Source organism: Anguilla anguilla, chromosome 8, assembly GCF_013347855.1.
Source record: "Anguilla anguilla isolate fAngAng1 chromosome 8, fAngAng1.pri, whole genome shotgun sequence".
NCBI lineage: Eukaryota > Metazoa > Chordata > Actinopteri > Anguilliformes > Anguillidae > Anguilla > Anguilla anguilla.
This window is the reverse complement of record NC_049208.1, coordinates 6,055,753-6,072,659: the sequence shown is the minus strand read 5'-3', so window position 1 is coordinate 6,072,659 and position 16,907 is coordinate 6,055,753. Positions and strand designations below refer to the sequence as shown.

Here is a 16,907-nt window from a genome sequence, read left to right as displayed (position 1 = left end):
ATTTTTTTATACGGGACTGAAGGTCGTGGTGTCAGTTCTAAATTCCTGCTTTGATGGCTTAGCTAATCCAGTTTGCGTCCGCTTCAAAACAATTTTTTTAATTTTTTAATTTTTTTTTTGAAAAAGGGAATAATCTCTCACTTTCTGAGTCTCTTACCACCGCCCTATCTTGGACCGGGGATTAACGCGTTGTCCTAAATCACCCCTGGGAGACGGTACAGTAAATCCACGCGGCGGGGCGCACTGTAACGAAGACGGATTGGCTTCCCCCCCCCCCCCCCCCCCCCCCCCCCCGCTGCTGCCGTCTCCTTCAGTTTGGCTCGGTGCCTTGTATTTGCTCGTGGAGGCTATTATCCTGCAACCCCAAACACTTATCCTCTGTCATCCCATCATATGATTTTTAATGCCTAATCTCTGGTCATTTCCTGAACTTTAATACAGGTGGACAACGCCGAGAGCGGCTTCGGCGCAGAGCCGACTGAGGATACGCTAAACCCGGTAGAACACAACCGCTCGGCAGTGCGGACGGTCAGGAGCCGTTGTGGTGAAATTAAGTTGTTATTCTCCGTGCTGGTGTCGTGTCTAGGAAACGACAGAGTTCCACGCCAATCGCCAATCTGTAGAAAACAATTTCAGGAGGGAAAAGACACAACAGCAGCAAGCTCTTCAGAAAGTTTAGACTTTATTGCACAGGTGCACAAAGCCGGATCAATTCAGGGGAATTGAACCTCGATTGTCAGTTTTGCATACATTTTATACACAATTTGTGCCCACAACCCCCCTTTAACACATTTCTAAAAATATCAGCCATCTGGTCTTTTCTGGCACAGTAAGGAGTTTCACTTTCCTGTTCGTGGGTCAACTTGACCTTTTTGGCATAAAGATGATTTTTGGTCCTTATGATGTTCTTAATGTATCAATAATTATTCTTATCATAGTGGACAGGTGCCCCAAAACTGATTTTTAGTTCTATTGATGTCTTTAATTAGTCTATTGATGTTCTTAATTAATCTTCATCACTGGACAGGTACCCCAATTTTCCCTTGCTTTGTACTTTCCCACTTACGCATACACCACGTCATTGCTGTCTGTATTTTTCCAATTTTCCCTTACTCTGTACTTTTTCACTATGCATACACGTCATTGCTTTCTGTATTTTTCCATTACACATACAAGTTCATAGAGTTTATAGCCTCCTGTACCTTTTTTACTTTATTCAGGTTACACATGGGTCACTGTAAAGTATTAGTTTTCTAGCATATCTAGTTGGCACTAATTTTCTGCTGAGTAAGTATGGTTTTTTTAAGCCTTCTGCGTTTGCCTTTTTTCTACAGTGGATACTGTGGTTTCTTGCGTTTCCATAAGCTTTGCTGCAACTACTGATATAGAGTTATTGGATTACATATTGATTATATTAGTATATAGTTATACATGTGATATATGAGTGTATATAATTTTTATCATGAAGCATTGAGAGTTTGGAGGAAACCGTCTGATCAACATTGACAGGAATACCCTTTAACAAAAAACTTTAACATGTGACGTCATCACACTCATGGGGAGTCTCAAAATTCTCCTACATTCCCCCCTTTCGGGGTCAAACCTCATGGCCCCGAAAAACACCCCTCGCTGTGTTCTTATTCTCAGCGTCAGACAGTGTTGGGTGTGCACCACCCCTGTATATTATGTTGGGTGCCTGCGCATCCCCTGCTGCCATAGCAGCATCCAAATGTATCAGATTCCTCAATGTAACGTCGTTCCCATGGTTCCTCCAACACTCTCTCTAGTCGCAAACATTTGATTATACATATCAAAGCTGTATATATTATTCTAAGTGACCCCACAAAGTTATACACAGTTTCTTAACAAGTTGGTTCATAGCACGATGTGTTGCTGCAGTCCTCGTAGGTGGTAGGATCCTGGTATGTCTTCCAACCAGAGTGCGCGGTCTGCGCGTCACTCCACTGGAAAGCTGGTTTGCGATTCTCGTACTGGACCCGCAGGGGCACTGTTGGTGCTGTTGCTCCCTGGGCTGGTGTCAGCGCCCGCAGTCCCTCTGCTCTCCCCGTCTTCTGAGATCAGAGCTGCAGCTTCTGCCTGGACACCTTGTGTCCCCCCTTTTGCCCCCCTTATGTACTGTTCTTTTGTATCTGCACATAGTAATAAGTCATCTACATATTGCAACACCACACTTTTGAGATTTCTCTTCCCACGGTACCACACTTGGTCTTTTACTTGTGTCTTAATATCCCCTATTACGGCCTCTAATTTTGCTTCTTTTGCGCCTATTTTTATTAATGCCGGTTTTGTGGTCGGGCTTAACATTGTTTTCCCAGAGAACCCTATTGTTTGAATAACTTCTCCCGACAGTGGCAGATGTAAAGCATATTCTTTCTTAATGCATGTACATGTTGCTCCAGTATCTATCATCATAGGGACAATTTTTTCTCCGATTTGTACATTTATTATAGGCTCTTGTTCTGGCCCGTTTGTTATCATTACATGCTGCCCTACTCTGCCTGGGTTCTCTGGGCACCCCTATTGGGCACCTTGGTAATTTACAGGTTCCATACTCTGATATGGGGGCCTAGCCTGGGGAGGTGGGGCCAAGTTGGGGTAACCCTGCGATTGCTGAGGCTGATTAGATACCCAGGTCCCCTGGTTACCTGGGTACATCCTTTGGGTGTTTGGACACCATCTTTTTATGTGCCCCTCCTGACCACATCCATAGCAAACTATGGGGCCCTGTCTCTGTTGATTAGGAAAACTCTGTTGATTCCAATTTCTATTTTGCATGTTGTTATTCTGATTCAACTGCCCCTTCCACTGATTATTTTGACCACCATTCCCTGGCCCTCCCCCCCTTTGATACCCACCCGGTTGGGTGCCCCCCCCTTTCATATTACCTTGCATGGCCACTGGGTGAGGGATGCCGGAGAAGTCGTAGACCACCGTCGGCCGGGGCACCATCCGGCTGCTCCATGGTTCAGGCGGGGGGGTGGCTTCGAAGTTAAAGAATTCATTGTCCATATACTGTATTTTCACAGATGCCACTTTTTCCGCCTCTTTTTCTTTGGCTCTCAGCTCCGTTATTTCTCTCGCCTTTTTTTCTTTGGCTCTCAGCTCCTCCAGCTGCAACTGCAGTAGCTTCCTTTGAATGTCTTTTGTTTGATCTTCCAGCTTTTTCCCTTCTTTCCGCTGCCTGTCCACAGCGTGCACCACGTGATCCACAAACTCTCTGTGTGTCATGGTGTTCAGTCCCACCACCTCATCGAGGCGGCGCCCCACTTCCGGTGACATCCCCTCCTGGATGGCTTTGCGGAAGAGGGTGGTCATTATGGGATCTGCCCGTACGTCCCTTTTAGTTAACAATCTCCACCTGCGCAACTGCATGTGGATGTATGTCGCCGGTGGTTCATTGTCTTTTAACGGCGGTCCCGTTAAGGCCGCCATGTCCGGTCGTGCGGGATACAGGGCTCGCAGAGCAGTCCAAACAACCCCACGCACGTTATCAAACGGCCCACCGTCCACTGCTGGAGACTGCGCATGGTTTCTGTCAAAGCCAGCCTGCTCAAATATGTCCAGCATTGTTTCCATCCCCACAACCTTTCCCAGGAGAGCCTTCAGGTCCCCCACAGCCAGGATCCGGCCTGTCGTCTCCTCCTCCAGCACCCTGATCCAGTGGCTTGCTCCATTCTGCAAATCAGGGAGATTGGTTATTACATTATGCATATCTTGGGTGGACCAGGGAATGTATCGGGGTACACCCCCTTCCTTAATCAACAATGGTGCTATAGTATTGGGTTTACTAGCATTATGGCTATATCCTTCTGCTGCTGGGTTACGCCGGGTTGGCGGCCTTTCTCTTGTGTTTTGATATCGCCCAGCTAAATCTCCTCCCACCTGTGCAGGCCCCTCTCCCCCGTCTGACTCTTCTGCCTCGCTATTACTTGCTTGGCATACCTCATTGTCGCTCGCCTCACTTTTTTCTGCTGGGGAGAACTCCTCCCCTTCATTGTTTTCTAATTCATACTCTGCTTGGGGGATTTGCTTTTTACTTGTAGTGCCTTTTGTTAAACTTGTCTTATGTTTATCTTGGGAATCTGTTCTCTTGGTAATTTTTTTCTTCAGCTCTTCCCACTTGTTATACGGGAGCTTTTCCCATCTAAAATTTCCCCACCCCGCAGTTTTGCATTTTTTATGTGTTTCCCCGTCCCTTTTTGGCCCCACCTGTTCAGGCTTTTGGCATATTTTAGACGTTTGCTGTTTTTTCTCAGTGTCTCTTATCTCCTTTGCCTTTTTTATTAACCGGCTATGGTATTCATCATACTGGTTATATTTTTCTTTTAACAGCTCTTCTAACTCCTCCACTTCCATGTATTCTCTCCTTAGCTCTGTTACCCTTTTTTCTATTTTTCCCTTTTCTTCCTCAAGCCGCGCTCTCTCTATCCCGAGCTGTTCCTCACTTTCCTCATGTTCTACCCACCCTTGTATCTGAACCTGTATTTTTACTACTGGACACACTGTTACTGCAGATGTTACCGGGCCTATTGGGTACACGCCCTTCTCTTTTATTTCCGCATGTCCTGATGACTGCGGGGTATACGGAGGGGGGGTCATTTCTTCACTGCGACCCCCACTCATTCCTACATATTTTTCTAGGGAAGCGGACCTAAACCATCCTAAAATTCTTTTTTCCTGTTCTCTTTTTCGCTTTCTTTTTTCTGACTTGTCTCCTGTTCTGTAATTTGCTATTACCCCTCCCATCTGATCACATATTTCTCTATCAAACGTACCCTCTTTAGGCCATTTTGTCACCATTCTTTTAGTTCTTTTTTTCCATTTTCCTGATATATGTTCTATCTCTTTTTTACAATTAGGATATTTTCCCGTGATTATTTCAACCGGCGTTTTCTCTCCTTTTTCCATTATTTTATGTTTACTTTATACTTTTATTTTATTCTCCTACACACTTCACGTTTTTTTACTTATTTCCCCCCTTTTTCCTTTATAGTTGCACATACAAATAAATCACAATTTTTACCTCAATACAACGTTAGTTCCGCGCAAACACAAGCATCTAATCTAAGCATAAACACAGTTGAACAATATTTTACCTTACCAACAATACTTTTTTCTTACTTTATACCTCAGAGGACAGTGTTTTTCCCAAACACGCTTTTACCAGAGCTCTTGCAGGTGGCCTTTTTTGGGTTTCTCTCCTCCCAAGTCTCTGGCACCTCTTTTTAAAACAACAGCAACAGTGAAAACCTTCAGCAGCCACAATGCATTTAAACACTATTCCAGCACATTTTGCAACAAACAACAGCAACAGCGAAAACCTTCAGCAGCCACAATGCATTTAAACACTTATCCTAGTTTCAGCACATTTTGCAACAAACAAAAAAAACATATATTGTCCTGTTCTTACACCACACTCAATTCACTCACGGTTCGTAGCGCACGTTTCTGAAGAGCTCGCTGCTTTTCTTTCACTCAATTTTCGGTGTTAGTGTCCGGGTTGGTTTTACGAAAGGATGGTACCTTTTTCGTATCCCGGACGAGCCCCCAAATGTCGTGTCTAGGAAACGACAGAGTTCCACGCCAATCGCCAATCTGTAGAAAACAATTTCAGGAGGGAAAAGACACAACAGCAGCAAGCTCTTCAGAAAGTTTAGACTTTATTGCACAGGTGCACAAAGCCGGATCAATTCAGGGGAATTGAACCTCGATTGTCAGTTTTGCATACATTTTATACACAATTTGTGCCCACAACCCCCCTTTAACACATTTCTAAAAATATCAGCCATCTGGTCTTTTCTGGCACAGTAAGGAGTTTCACTTTCCTGTTCGTGGGTCAACTTGACCTTTTTGGCATAAAGATGATTTTTGGTCCTTATGATGTTCTTAATGTATCAATAATTATTCTTATCATAGTGGACAGGTGCCCCAAAACTGATTTTTAGTTCTATTGATGTCTTTAATTAGTCTATTGATGTTCTTAATTAATCTTCATCACTGGACAGGTACCCCAATTTTCCCTTGCTTTGTACTTTCCCACTTACGCATACACCACGTCATTGCTGTCTGTATTTTTCCAATTTTCCCTTACTCTGTACTTTTTCACTATGCATACACGTCATTGCTTTCTGTATTTTTCCATTACACATACAAGTTCATAGAGTTTATAGCCTCCTGTACCTTTTTACTTTATTCAGGTTACACATGGGTCACTGTAAAGTATTAGTTTTCTAGCATATCTAGTTGGCACTAATTTTCTGCTGAGTAAGTATGGTTTTTTTAAGCCTTCTGCGTTTGCCTTTTTTCTACAGTGGATACTGTGGTTTCTTGCGTTTCCATAAGCTTTGCTGCAACTACTGATATAGAGTTATTGGATTACATATTGATTATATTAGTATATAGTTATACATGTGATATATGAGTGTATATAATTTTTATCATGAAGCATTGAGAGTTTGGAGGAAACAGTCTGATCAACATTGACAGGAATACCCTTTAACAAAAAACTTTAACATGTGACGTCATCACACTCATGGGGAGTCTCAAAATTCTCCTACACTGGCTTCCGGAGAACAATGAACGTCGCGCTTCTTTCTTTTTTATCCGTACAGGTGCAATGTTCAGGTTTTTATCTGTCCATTGCTGAATAAGAGTAATTGTTTATTCTAACGCTATGCTTTAATTGCGGCTGTCACCATTTCAACGGAACATCTCTTTGTAGTTTTTATTTTTTTATTTTAAGTGAATTCACAAGCATGCTCGTTATAATTGGCGTAGCGCTCTTAGAAAGTTCGGCACAAAGAAGCTGTCATACCAACCGTTTTAACCGTTAAAATATAGAAAAGATCGTTTCTTCTGCATATTTTCTGTATGGGTGAGCTCCCCACAGTTAAGAGAAGACATGACAGGCCATTATCAGATAATGACTGTATTAACATTGTCTGTTCTCGATCCTGAAGGGCACCGAACTTTAGTGGGGACGTCTCTGAAAGAGAATAATCGGGAGAACCGAACCAAAAAATTTATTACCCTCCGTGCCAATTAGCTGATAGGCTACTGACACTTTGCATGTACCTTAACTGTTAGAAATGGCTCAGTGTTAAAGTGACCAAAGTTATGATTGTCTAGTCTTGCCCCTTAAGAGGGCCACCAGTTCAGACCATTCAACATAAGTAAGAGGACTAGATGACTACGGATGAACTATTACACACTAAAACGTCCAATGTCAGTTCAACTCTGAAAGTGTTAAGTCAACTCTTAACAGACAACATTTGGTCCCACATTTCAGAGTGAATTCACACTGGACATGTTACCATGTAGTTAGGCTTAATTGTGCATGGTATATCCATTAACACAAGGACACTTCGACACGCCCAGGGCGGGGTTTGAACCGGCAACCCTCCGACTGCCAGACAATCGGTCTTACCTCCTGAGCTATGTCGCCCCATGCGTATATACTGTACACTTTTATATACTGTATGCATGCATTTATACTAACACAAGCATGTCATTCTTCATTGGTCTTCATTTCACTGGGAATTTGTGTATGTACAATGTACTGTTTCAAATCAAATGAGCTTAATCTAAGTGAATACTCTTAAGTCAGAGCTGTCCAATCTCATCTGTAAAAAAAAGGACCAGTGTGATAGTTAGTTATTGGTTAATTAGATGAATCAGATGTCATTGTGCTGGGCTAAAACAAAAACATGCACTCTCAGCAGCTCTTTTGGGATAAGATTGGACAGCCCTGCTCTAAAAGCTCATACTATTCAGTGCCCCCCCCCCCCCCCCCCCCCCCCCCCCAATCCACCCCCACCCCCCCAGGGCTAGAGGTGAGAAGCCCTGTGCTAAGACAGCCAATGTGTAAAAGCTAAAAGCTCTTGAGCAGTGAAACTGTATCTGGTCCATTTTAACCATGTCCTGTCATCAGTCATCAACTCCTCCACTTTTCCACCCCCCCCCCCCCCCCAGCCCCCCCCCCCTCCTTTTAAAGCACCACTCTTTCTTTCACAAGCCATTTGTCCTGAAATTGCACAACAGAATCCCAGCTTCCTACACACACAGACACACACGCATGCACGCGCACACACAAATACGCACACGTATGCACACACACGTGCCCTTACACACACAAACGTGCACACACACGCTTACACAAAAAAACACACACACACATTTATGCACACACATGCACACACACACACAGACAAACACAGACACACACGCATGCACACACAAATACGCACACGTATGCACACACGTGCGCGCACACACAAGCAAACCCACATGCCCTTACACACACAACACGTACACACACGCTTACACAAAAACACACACGCACACATTTATACACACACATGCACACACACACACACACACACACACGTTCTCTGGTGTTAAGTGACGCGTGGGGGCAGCTGTTATTAGTGGCAGTCTTTCACACACAGTAGGGCTGTTGGCACATTGTCTCAGAGTGCATCGGGCACAGAGTGGCATCTACTTAGGGCTTTGACTTTCACCAGGGGGTGTGTGGACCCCTGGGGGTCCCCAAATGTACTGTAGGGGGGTCCCTGCCCAGACTTGATACGCAACGACTGTATGTAGATTAGATAGCCCGGCGAGAGATTGGTCACCTGTCCAGAGTGTATCCCTGCCTCTCGCCCAGTGCATGCTGGGATAGGCTCCAGCACCTTCCCCCGCGACCCTCAGCAGGGGATAAGCGGGTATAGATAATGGATGAATGGATAGATTTGAAAATATACTCTTATTATAAATAAAATAAAAACCCTTTTTAACTTTTTTTTTTTTTTTTTAACTGTCATTGTCAATTACACCTCCTATACCTCTGCACTTTTTGGCCTTACCGTAACCGGAAAGGTTTGCGGTTCGAATCCCAGGCAGCCATTTCAGACTGCGGTGGTGTTGACCTTGAAGGAGGCAAACCTTGATTTGGCTGTCAAATTTCCAGTAGGGTGGCATGTAAAAATTACAGGCTGTCTGAGGCGACCCTGAAAAAAGCGGCTTTGCTCAGCAGTAATAACACCGGCTGGTGTTGATTTATCGGGTCTGTTTATGACCTGGGTGGTTCTGTGACACTTCATTCATCCCTCCTCAGCAGGGTTGCCAGATTCCCTGGTTTTTTTTTTTTTTAGCCAGAATCTCCGGTTTTCAAAAAAATTTTATGCAAGTCTGGTTTGAGGTCCTCGACCGGACAGTATAATGTCAGATCAGAGATGTTGATGGGAAAAAGATTATTGTTATTTTGTAATGAATTCTCAACCACCCCCTCCCCCCCCCAGGTTCGTGAACTGTTCCGAAAGCTAACTCGTGAGAGGTGTGATCTGAATCTGGCAACCCTACCCCCACCCCAAGAATCTGCACTTTATCCCGTGTTTTCTCCAGTCACATGACCATTGCATAAATGGGTGTAGCAGGAAATCGTCTGTTAAATAAAATGCAGCCACAAGCTCTTGACACTCTGACACCCCAGGACAACTTTATTGACGCATGTCGATCCATGCATTATCTATACCTGCTTATCCTGGGCAGGGTCGTGGGGGGGGGTGCTGGAACCTATCCCAGCGTGCATTAGGCGAGAGGTAGGAATACACCCTGGACAGGCCGCCAATCTATCACAGTCTGGGCACACCAAGCGTTATTAATTCATTTTCTTGTGTAACAAATCACTCACTGTCAATGGCGTAGTCTAGCAAGTAACAGTGACTTACATTCAATATATTCTCTGATATCGAAAAACGTTTTTTTGATTTTTATCTACTCAGGCGTTAGACCTGGAAACACCAAATACAAAAGTAAAACAGAGGGCAGTACAATGTACAATTTCCATACAGAACTGCATATGTTAAATGTGAACATTGATGACCTTGCAGGTCCAAATTTTTGTTTAGCTCAGGCTACTGTACACGTGTGCGTTTGCTCATCCTTCAGTGAAGGTCAGTGGTGCTAAGGATCATGGGAAGGGTGCATGGTGTCGTTTCTGATTAAAAAGTGAGTGCTGACCGTGCTCCCCCCCCCCTGCTGGCGGTGGAGGGGGGGGGTTGCTTAATGGGGCTCGCGCTGTCACAGATCCATCCCGCCCTCTCGAATCAGAGACGAGCGATGTCAGCCAAGCCTCTCCTTTACCGTCATTCACCCCCCACACCCCCCACCCCCCCCCCCACCCCGACCCGCACGCTGATGATGTGCCCTCCTGGACATCTGGCGTGTTCCTCAAGCGGCCCTCAACTTATCTTACCCCCAAAACCCCCACCCCCCTAACCTCAGCCGCCCGGCCCGTTTTGGAACACAAGGTCAGGGGCTCCTGGCATGCACACGCTCCAAGGACTCATGGCTGGGGGGGGGGCGGAGAAGAAAACATTCCGACCGTGTCGGAAAAGAGCCCAAACCGGAGAATTACTGAATGATGGGGCCCCTCCTCCTCCCCCTGGCCCACAATGCACCTGTGTGTCTGTGACCGCATGTACGGCAAGCGCACGCACGTTTTGTGTCAGAAAGACGGGTAAAGACTGTGTTTCCTGTGTTGTGTGGGCGTTCGGAGTTGCACACACAGGTCAGATGTGTGCCGTAGCTGCCGTACCGCCCCCAGGTGTGCCCTACCCGTATGCACACCTCCCTGTGAGGATTAGCCGCGAGGCGCAAAGCGGACGGAAACGGGCTTGAGGTCGTCCGCGGCCGAGCAGATGGCCCTGCCGTGGACGCCGGTGTCGTGACAGATGCCCGTGGAACCGGTGAGGTAAACCGACCGAAAGTCCAGATGAGAATATGTCACTGCTGCGTAATCTCCCGGGCGACGCTTCCCCCGTGCCGTCCTTCTCTCTGTCCTTCAGGGATGAGCCCTCCCGCCCGGCCTAGATGGCGCTTAGAGAACCTGTGCCCCTCGCCTGTCACCGTTTTTCTCCGCCGAGATTCGGCTCCTGAGAAACGACATCGCATTCAAGGTAGCTTCTGCAGAACCAGGCGTCTTTTGAAGGGCAGGAGTTTTTGGAATGTTCTTGTCAAAATTCTAGAATTACTTTTCAGTCACCAGCAGCGATTGTGACATCAGCATCGGAATGTTCAGCTAAGAGCATTCTAATCAAATATTTATGATCTTGCATCATAAAGGGTAAAAAGCTAATTGTAATTGAACTGTCAGTTGGAGTGCAATCAAGACCGGGGTGTAACTCAATGCTGTCTTGACCTTTTCCTGTTTAACCTCTGTGTCCTGCTGCAACATTTATCTGCTCAATGACTGATTTATCTAGGCTGAATTTAAATTATGCATTGAACATAATTTAATTATGGGATGAATTTAAAATGATAAATCATTTTGTAGATATACAGAAATAGGAATTATATACAATATTATAATGCAACATTTAAGGTCATACATGAGGAATACATATTACAAACACACACACACATCCACAGACACACACACGGGAAGTTGTTTGTGAATTCTGAGAGTCTGTGGTCATCGTTATTTCTGTAGGACACCCTGAAAAGTGCCATATAGGTATGGGGAATGTCGCCCCACCAAGCCGTAAATTTATGGGATGGAATACTTGCCCTTGCCAATAAAACGTGCTGCATATAATTTAAAAATTTTAAATATATTTTCAATATTTTCCATGTTATTGAAAAATTACAGGTGTTATTCATGGAAGGTATGGTAACGGCCACAGCAGGGATCAGACGATGCCGATGCTGCGGTATAAAAAAAAGCGCATGAATATGAATCCTGAGGATATACGATTCATATTTATCGGCTCAGTTGCACGCTGACGCGTCTTTCTGCATATCCAGGTTTTAGATTTATTATTCGCTTCTGTAGCCAGTTACTTGGTAGGCAGCCTCATTCGTTTGGCTCCGCAGAATGCGGGGTGTAGCCACCCGTTTTCCCTGGGACTGTGGCTCTCATTAATTTAGTTTTGTTTGTTTGCGTGTGCGGCAGACTCTCTCTCTCTCTCTCTCTCTCTCTCTCTCTCTCTCTCGCTGTGTCTCTCTCTCTCTCGCTGTCTCTCTCTCTCTCTCTCTCTCTCTCTCTCTCTCTCTCGCTGTGTCTCTCTCTCTCTCTCTCTCTCTCACTCTCTCTCTCTCGCTGTGTCTCTCTCTCTCTCTCTCTCTCGCTCTCTCGCTCTCTCTCTCTCTCTCGGGTGGAGTTGGCTTCCGGTGCTGTGGAGGGCCGTAGGGCCCTGGAAGAGGGAGCCATCTTTCTCCGAAAACCCAGCCCCCCCCCCCCCCCCCGAGCGTGCGTTTCCTCCCTGTTTATAGGAAGTGTCATAGCTGCCCTCAGGCTAAAACGATACAGACCCAGGGCTCTAGTGACCTAACCCCCCCCCCCCCCGGCTAATTAATAGAGAGCCAGGGCTCTTCTAGTGACCCACCCACCCTACAGTCAGGCTAAAAGATACAGGGCCAGGGCTCTATTAGTGAACCCCCCGTCCCGTCCCCCCCACCCCCCCGGTGATCAGTGGCCACTCCCCCCCCCCCCGAGCCCTGCATCCCAAAGCGCAGACCCCCAGCTGAGTACCTGTCGTGGCCCGTTGGCCCTTTCAGTTACACTCTCACGGCTGGAGCTCTGCTGACGCGGCCTTATTTTACCAGCTGTCGGGTCGCACCCAAATTCCCGCCCTTTTCCCTTCCAGTTCCGCCCGAGCCTGAATTCGAATACGCGCTAACCGGAACGGGTATTAGCGCTCGTAACCGAATTATTACCGCCGTGTGAGGTATCGTCACTGTGACATCACGGAATAATAACAGCCACGGGCCTCACTTTGACATTCGAAAGCAACGCCGGCCGATTCTCCATTGAGAACGTAAAAGCCCGTTGACTCATCGATTGCCGATGAAGGTGTGAATGAGTGAGGAGTATTGATCGGGTGCGTCCCGTTAATTTTAGCGTTCCTGTGGGATTGGGTTTTTATGCGTTTAGTGTGTCCCCGCTGCTCTGTAAAAAAAAATAAAAAATAAAAAAAACCCCCAGAGAATTGACCCGGGGCTTGGTGTGTGGCGGTTGGACGCCACGCTCGTTTGTGGCTTATCCGATTTCCCGTGCTGTCGCTTGTTTACGCTCGGACGCCCGCCTGGCCTTCCTGCCGGGGTTTTTTTTTTTTTTGGCTCGTTAAAATCCCTGGATCCCGTTTGTGGCTTGTGGTGGTGCACCGGCATATTCTGATTTGCCTCCCAAATTTTGCCCTTAGCAGCACGGACGGACGGACGGACGGACCGCCGTGTCTTTTGGGCGCCGGTTCACTGCCAACCGGTCTGGTGTTTTTTAGGCTGGCTTCAGTTTCCCTGAATCTGGACGGCCAAAAAAAAAAAAAGATTTTCAGTTTCAAATGTCATATATGGATGTGTGTATGAATCCTTAGTTCAATACAGGCGCATTAATATTTATGCTGGATTCGCCGGCCAGCCATAGCAAAGATGAAATTACATTCTGGATGGTGGGATATCATAGCTGCTGAAGCTTTTATGAAGAGAGGGGGTTTCTTTTTCCTGAAATGAAATACCTCAGAACAAAATTCAGAGTGTAATAAAGGTGGTGCCATGGAGTTCACGGGGTGGGAAGGTTATTCCGACGGTTGTTTTTAGCCTTTAGAAGATCTGCAGCTTTGCCGCCGGAATCCCACTCACAATGTTAACGGAATGTTTTGTCAATGTCGTAACGTTGCCACTGCATGGCATTGTGGGAATGTTTTCCTTTAGGTCTTAGCTGGGATTTTCTTTTTCACACTGTGTGTGACAGAACCCCGTCTCTTCGTTTTTTTTCTGTCATTGAAAAGTAGGATATGTTGAACCTGTGCCTGATGGTATTCAGTAGTTTGAGCACCACACGTTTTGAAGTCTTATGATATTGTATCTTTTTTAAATTATACTTTGGCTTTGTTCTTGCTGTTCTTCACAGCTCACAAAAAAGAAAAAGAAAGACCAAAAACAATCCCTGTCTCAGCTCACCTCAGGATACGTTTCCTTGATCTTGCCAGCTCTAACGACGTGAAACATATTTTTAAAAAATATCGCAAGAAGCCAAAGTCTTCTGCGGAACCTCTCCTCGCTCCTTTTTTGGCTGTCGCTGGCGGATCCGTGGGCGGACGCCATGTTCTCTCCCCTTCACCCCTTCGCCTTCCTCAACTCGAGAGTCTCGGGAGATGAAACACGCAACATTCATCAAGCGAGGCTTCGTGAAAGCGGCTAATTCCCGTGTTTCCGTCGGAAAAAACTTTGTTTCCGCACTGATTTCGGTCCCCGTAGACCTGCTGCTGCTCCGCTGGGCTAGTCTCTCTGAGGACCCGGCGCTGACTGGGTCTGCGACGTTCGCTTGTCAGAGAGTCGGCTCTCCACGTCGAACGCCTGTCCGAAAAAAAACTTTACCGAGCCGCTGCCTGAGAATGTAAAATGGTGCTCGGGAACAAGTTCAGCAGGCCCTAACTGCCAAATTTGGCGAGATTCTGCCGTCCGCCATCAGTGTCTTCCTTCTCCGTTTATCCGGCTCCATGTGCTGTTCCCTCGGCTTCCTCCTCTTCTCCCTGCCTTTCGGGAAGAACGTTCCCGTCGGGAATACCCTCCCAACTGCCACATCACCCACGGCCGGGCTACCGCCAACTAGGCGGCCTTTCAATCTCCGGAGATTTTCATGTATTTTTTTATTACTCTTTACATCAGTACTTTGTTTTTTTTTTTTTTCTCTTCCCTGGTCATAACTCTATGTCTGCCTTACATCCAAGCAATCCTCTATTGATTCAGGAGAGGGCGCTGTTGGGGAAAACCCTCTGGAAAAAAATGCATTCAGTCAGCCGGTGTGTTTTTTTTTTTTTTTTTCTTTTCCTCCCCCACTGCAATCCACCAGCGTAGCTGTGAGGTCATTCGGTCGGAGGGCTACGGGTCCTACGGCTGACGGGCACCAGGGGACGCCGGGTAGTGCCCACTTTCCTTTGGTCGCCCATGCGCGCGGGTTAGCGGTTTCACCCGTTGGTGGACGGCGCACGGCGTACGCTCCGTGCCAGGTGCGAATCGCTACGCTACGCAGCTGGGCGCTGGCTGACTGCAGGTGCACCTCCGGGCCAGAGGTGGCGCTGTTGCGGGGCGAGGGGAGGAAAAGCATGTACAAGCTCATCTAACTTTCACTGTTTACATTGTCTGAGTTGTCTCACGATCAGAGTTTACTCCACAGAGTGTTGTCATGGAGATAAGATTTTGTTCTGATGATGATTACTGCTTATAAACGGACCCTAGCTGCCTCATCGTCCGTTGCTTTTTTGTTTTCACACTGTGTGGTCTCCAGAGCTGATAGGATCACACTAGAAATTTTTATTACGCATCATGACAGGTTTACCATATGTTTGGGGTGTCTTTGCTTCTCGAACTCTGGATCCTATCAGAAGATTTATTAAAGATAGTTTCACCCTTCCTAGAGTGAGGTTATCTCTAAACATTTTGATGGAGTAAGCCAACATAAGCATGTGGTTCACAGGAAAAACAGTGTTTTCCTTTCTGGTCTTGGAAGAGGTGATGAATTGAGAAAGAATGTCAGTGTACCGGGAATAATACTTGCTTGAGAGTGGCTTATTTGGAATTAAGCACAGTGCGACATTTTGGTTATTTTGACTGCTTTTACAGACACGTTTACAAAGCGAACAAAGATTTATGCACAGTGATTCTTTGTGTTAGGGCGGCAGTGTGTAGCACGGTGGGTAAGGAACCGGGCTTGCAACCGAAAGGTCGCAGGTTCGACTCCCGGGTAAGGACACTGCCGTTGTACCCTCGAGCAAGGTGCTTAACCTGCACTGCTTCAGTGTATCTCCAGCTGTATGAATGGATGCAATGTAAATGCTATGTAAAAAAAATTGCGTAAGTCTCTCTGGATAAGAGCGTCTGCTAAATGGCTGTAATGTAATGTAATATAATGTGTTAATGCGCGCAAAATGCTCGCGTCAGCGTTGTTATCAGAACCCCCGATGCGGTAAACACACTGTGCGTCCCGCGCGTCTTCCGACTCGCTCAACGCTACCGTAATTAGCAGGAACGGTTTCCACGGCGATAAATACCCGTCGCATGGAAATTGTCAGAGCGCGTCAAAAAAAAAAAGGTTCTTCAGGTTCTTTTGAAAATTTTCGGTACGTTAAAAAACTGCTGACGGCCATTTTCTTCCGAAGCTTCCGGCACGCAAAGCCCGAATGCAGGCAACAGAGCAACCAGGCCTCTGTCGGCAGTCCTCTCTTGAGCTGTCAATCTTCTGAGGCTCCGCTGACTGTTCTCCTGCAAGCTCCCTCGATGGACGACGCCCCAGCGCCACGCCGCTAATGTACGAACGGCTAATAAATCCCTTACTGCTGCTCGTTCGCCCTTTAGCTAACGACCGGGCCAGAAATCTTCTGGATTGCTCGTTAAGACGTTTCCCACAGAAACGGATACCTTTGCTGTGGCAGGGGGTTAAGTATATGAAGTTCTAGCTTATTACAGTACAGGCATTTAGCAGACGCTCTTATCCAGAGTGACTTACACAACTTTTACATAGCATTTACATTGTATCCATTTATACAGCTGGATATGTACTGAAGCAATGCAGGTTGAATGCCTTGCTCTCTTGTACAACGGCAGTGTCCTATCCGGGAATCGAACCTGTGACCTTTAAAAGCGGGCCAGCCATGAGCTGGGAACTGGAGAGTTTCCGCTCAGTTTTGCTTTCTTTTGTCTTTTGTGATTTTAGTTTTGTTGTTTCAGTTAATTGTTTTTGCCCCGAAACCTTGAGGGGGGAGGGTGATGGTGTTCATTTATTTCATTTCATGTTTGTGAGGGTGCGCTCGCTCTCTCTCTCTCTCTCTCTTTTCAAGCGGCAACCAGCGGTGTTTCCCAGAACTGCCACATCTCCCTCCCAGGGGTGT

At 46.4% G+C, this 16,907-nt stretch overlaps 2 protein-coding genes across 7 annotated transcripts in view; one reads left to right on the top strand and one right to left on the bottom strand.

Annotated features, from left to right (window-relative positions):
• LOC118233562 (potassium voltage-gated channel subfamily H member 2-like) overlaps positions 1-16,907 on the top strand; it is a 133,853-nt gene that overhangs the window by 27,420 nt on the left and 89,526 nt on the right. The window lies entirely within an intron of this gene.
• On the bottom strand, positions 1,528-6,399 carry LOC118234558. Of its 6 annotated transcripts, none has more exons than XM_035431163.1 (2): positions 2,907-5,420; positions 1,528-2,150 (listed from the first exon to the last, which is right to left on the bottom strand). In XM_035431163.1, the coding sequence occupies exons 1-2, from the start codon at positions 4,927-4,929 to the stop codon at positions 1,957-1,959; spliced, it is 2,217 nt and encodes a 738-aa protein (XP_035287054.1). In that variant the 5' UTR covers positions 4,930-5,420; the 3' UTR covers positions 1,528-1,956. The 6 variants fall into 6 exon arrangements, with proteins under 6 accessions (XP_035287054.1, XP_035287055.1, XP_035287053.1 ...); XM_035431164.1 differs by having other exon boundaries at positions 1,528-2,141; XM_035431162.1 differs by lacking the exon at positions 1,528-2,150 and adding an exon at positions 5,452-6,399 and having other exon boundaries at positions 2,460-5,242.

Coding starts and splice junctions, on each gene's coding strand:
- LOC118234558 (XM_035431162.1), bottom strand. CDS start 4,929: ATGGAAAAAGGAGAGAAAACGCCGGTTGAAATAATCACGGGAAAATAT.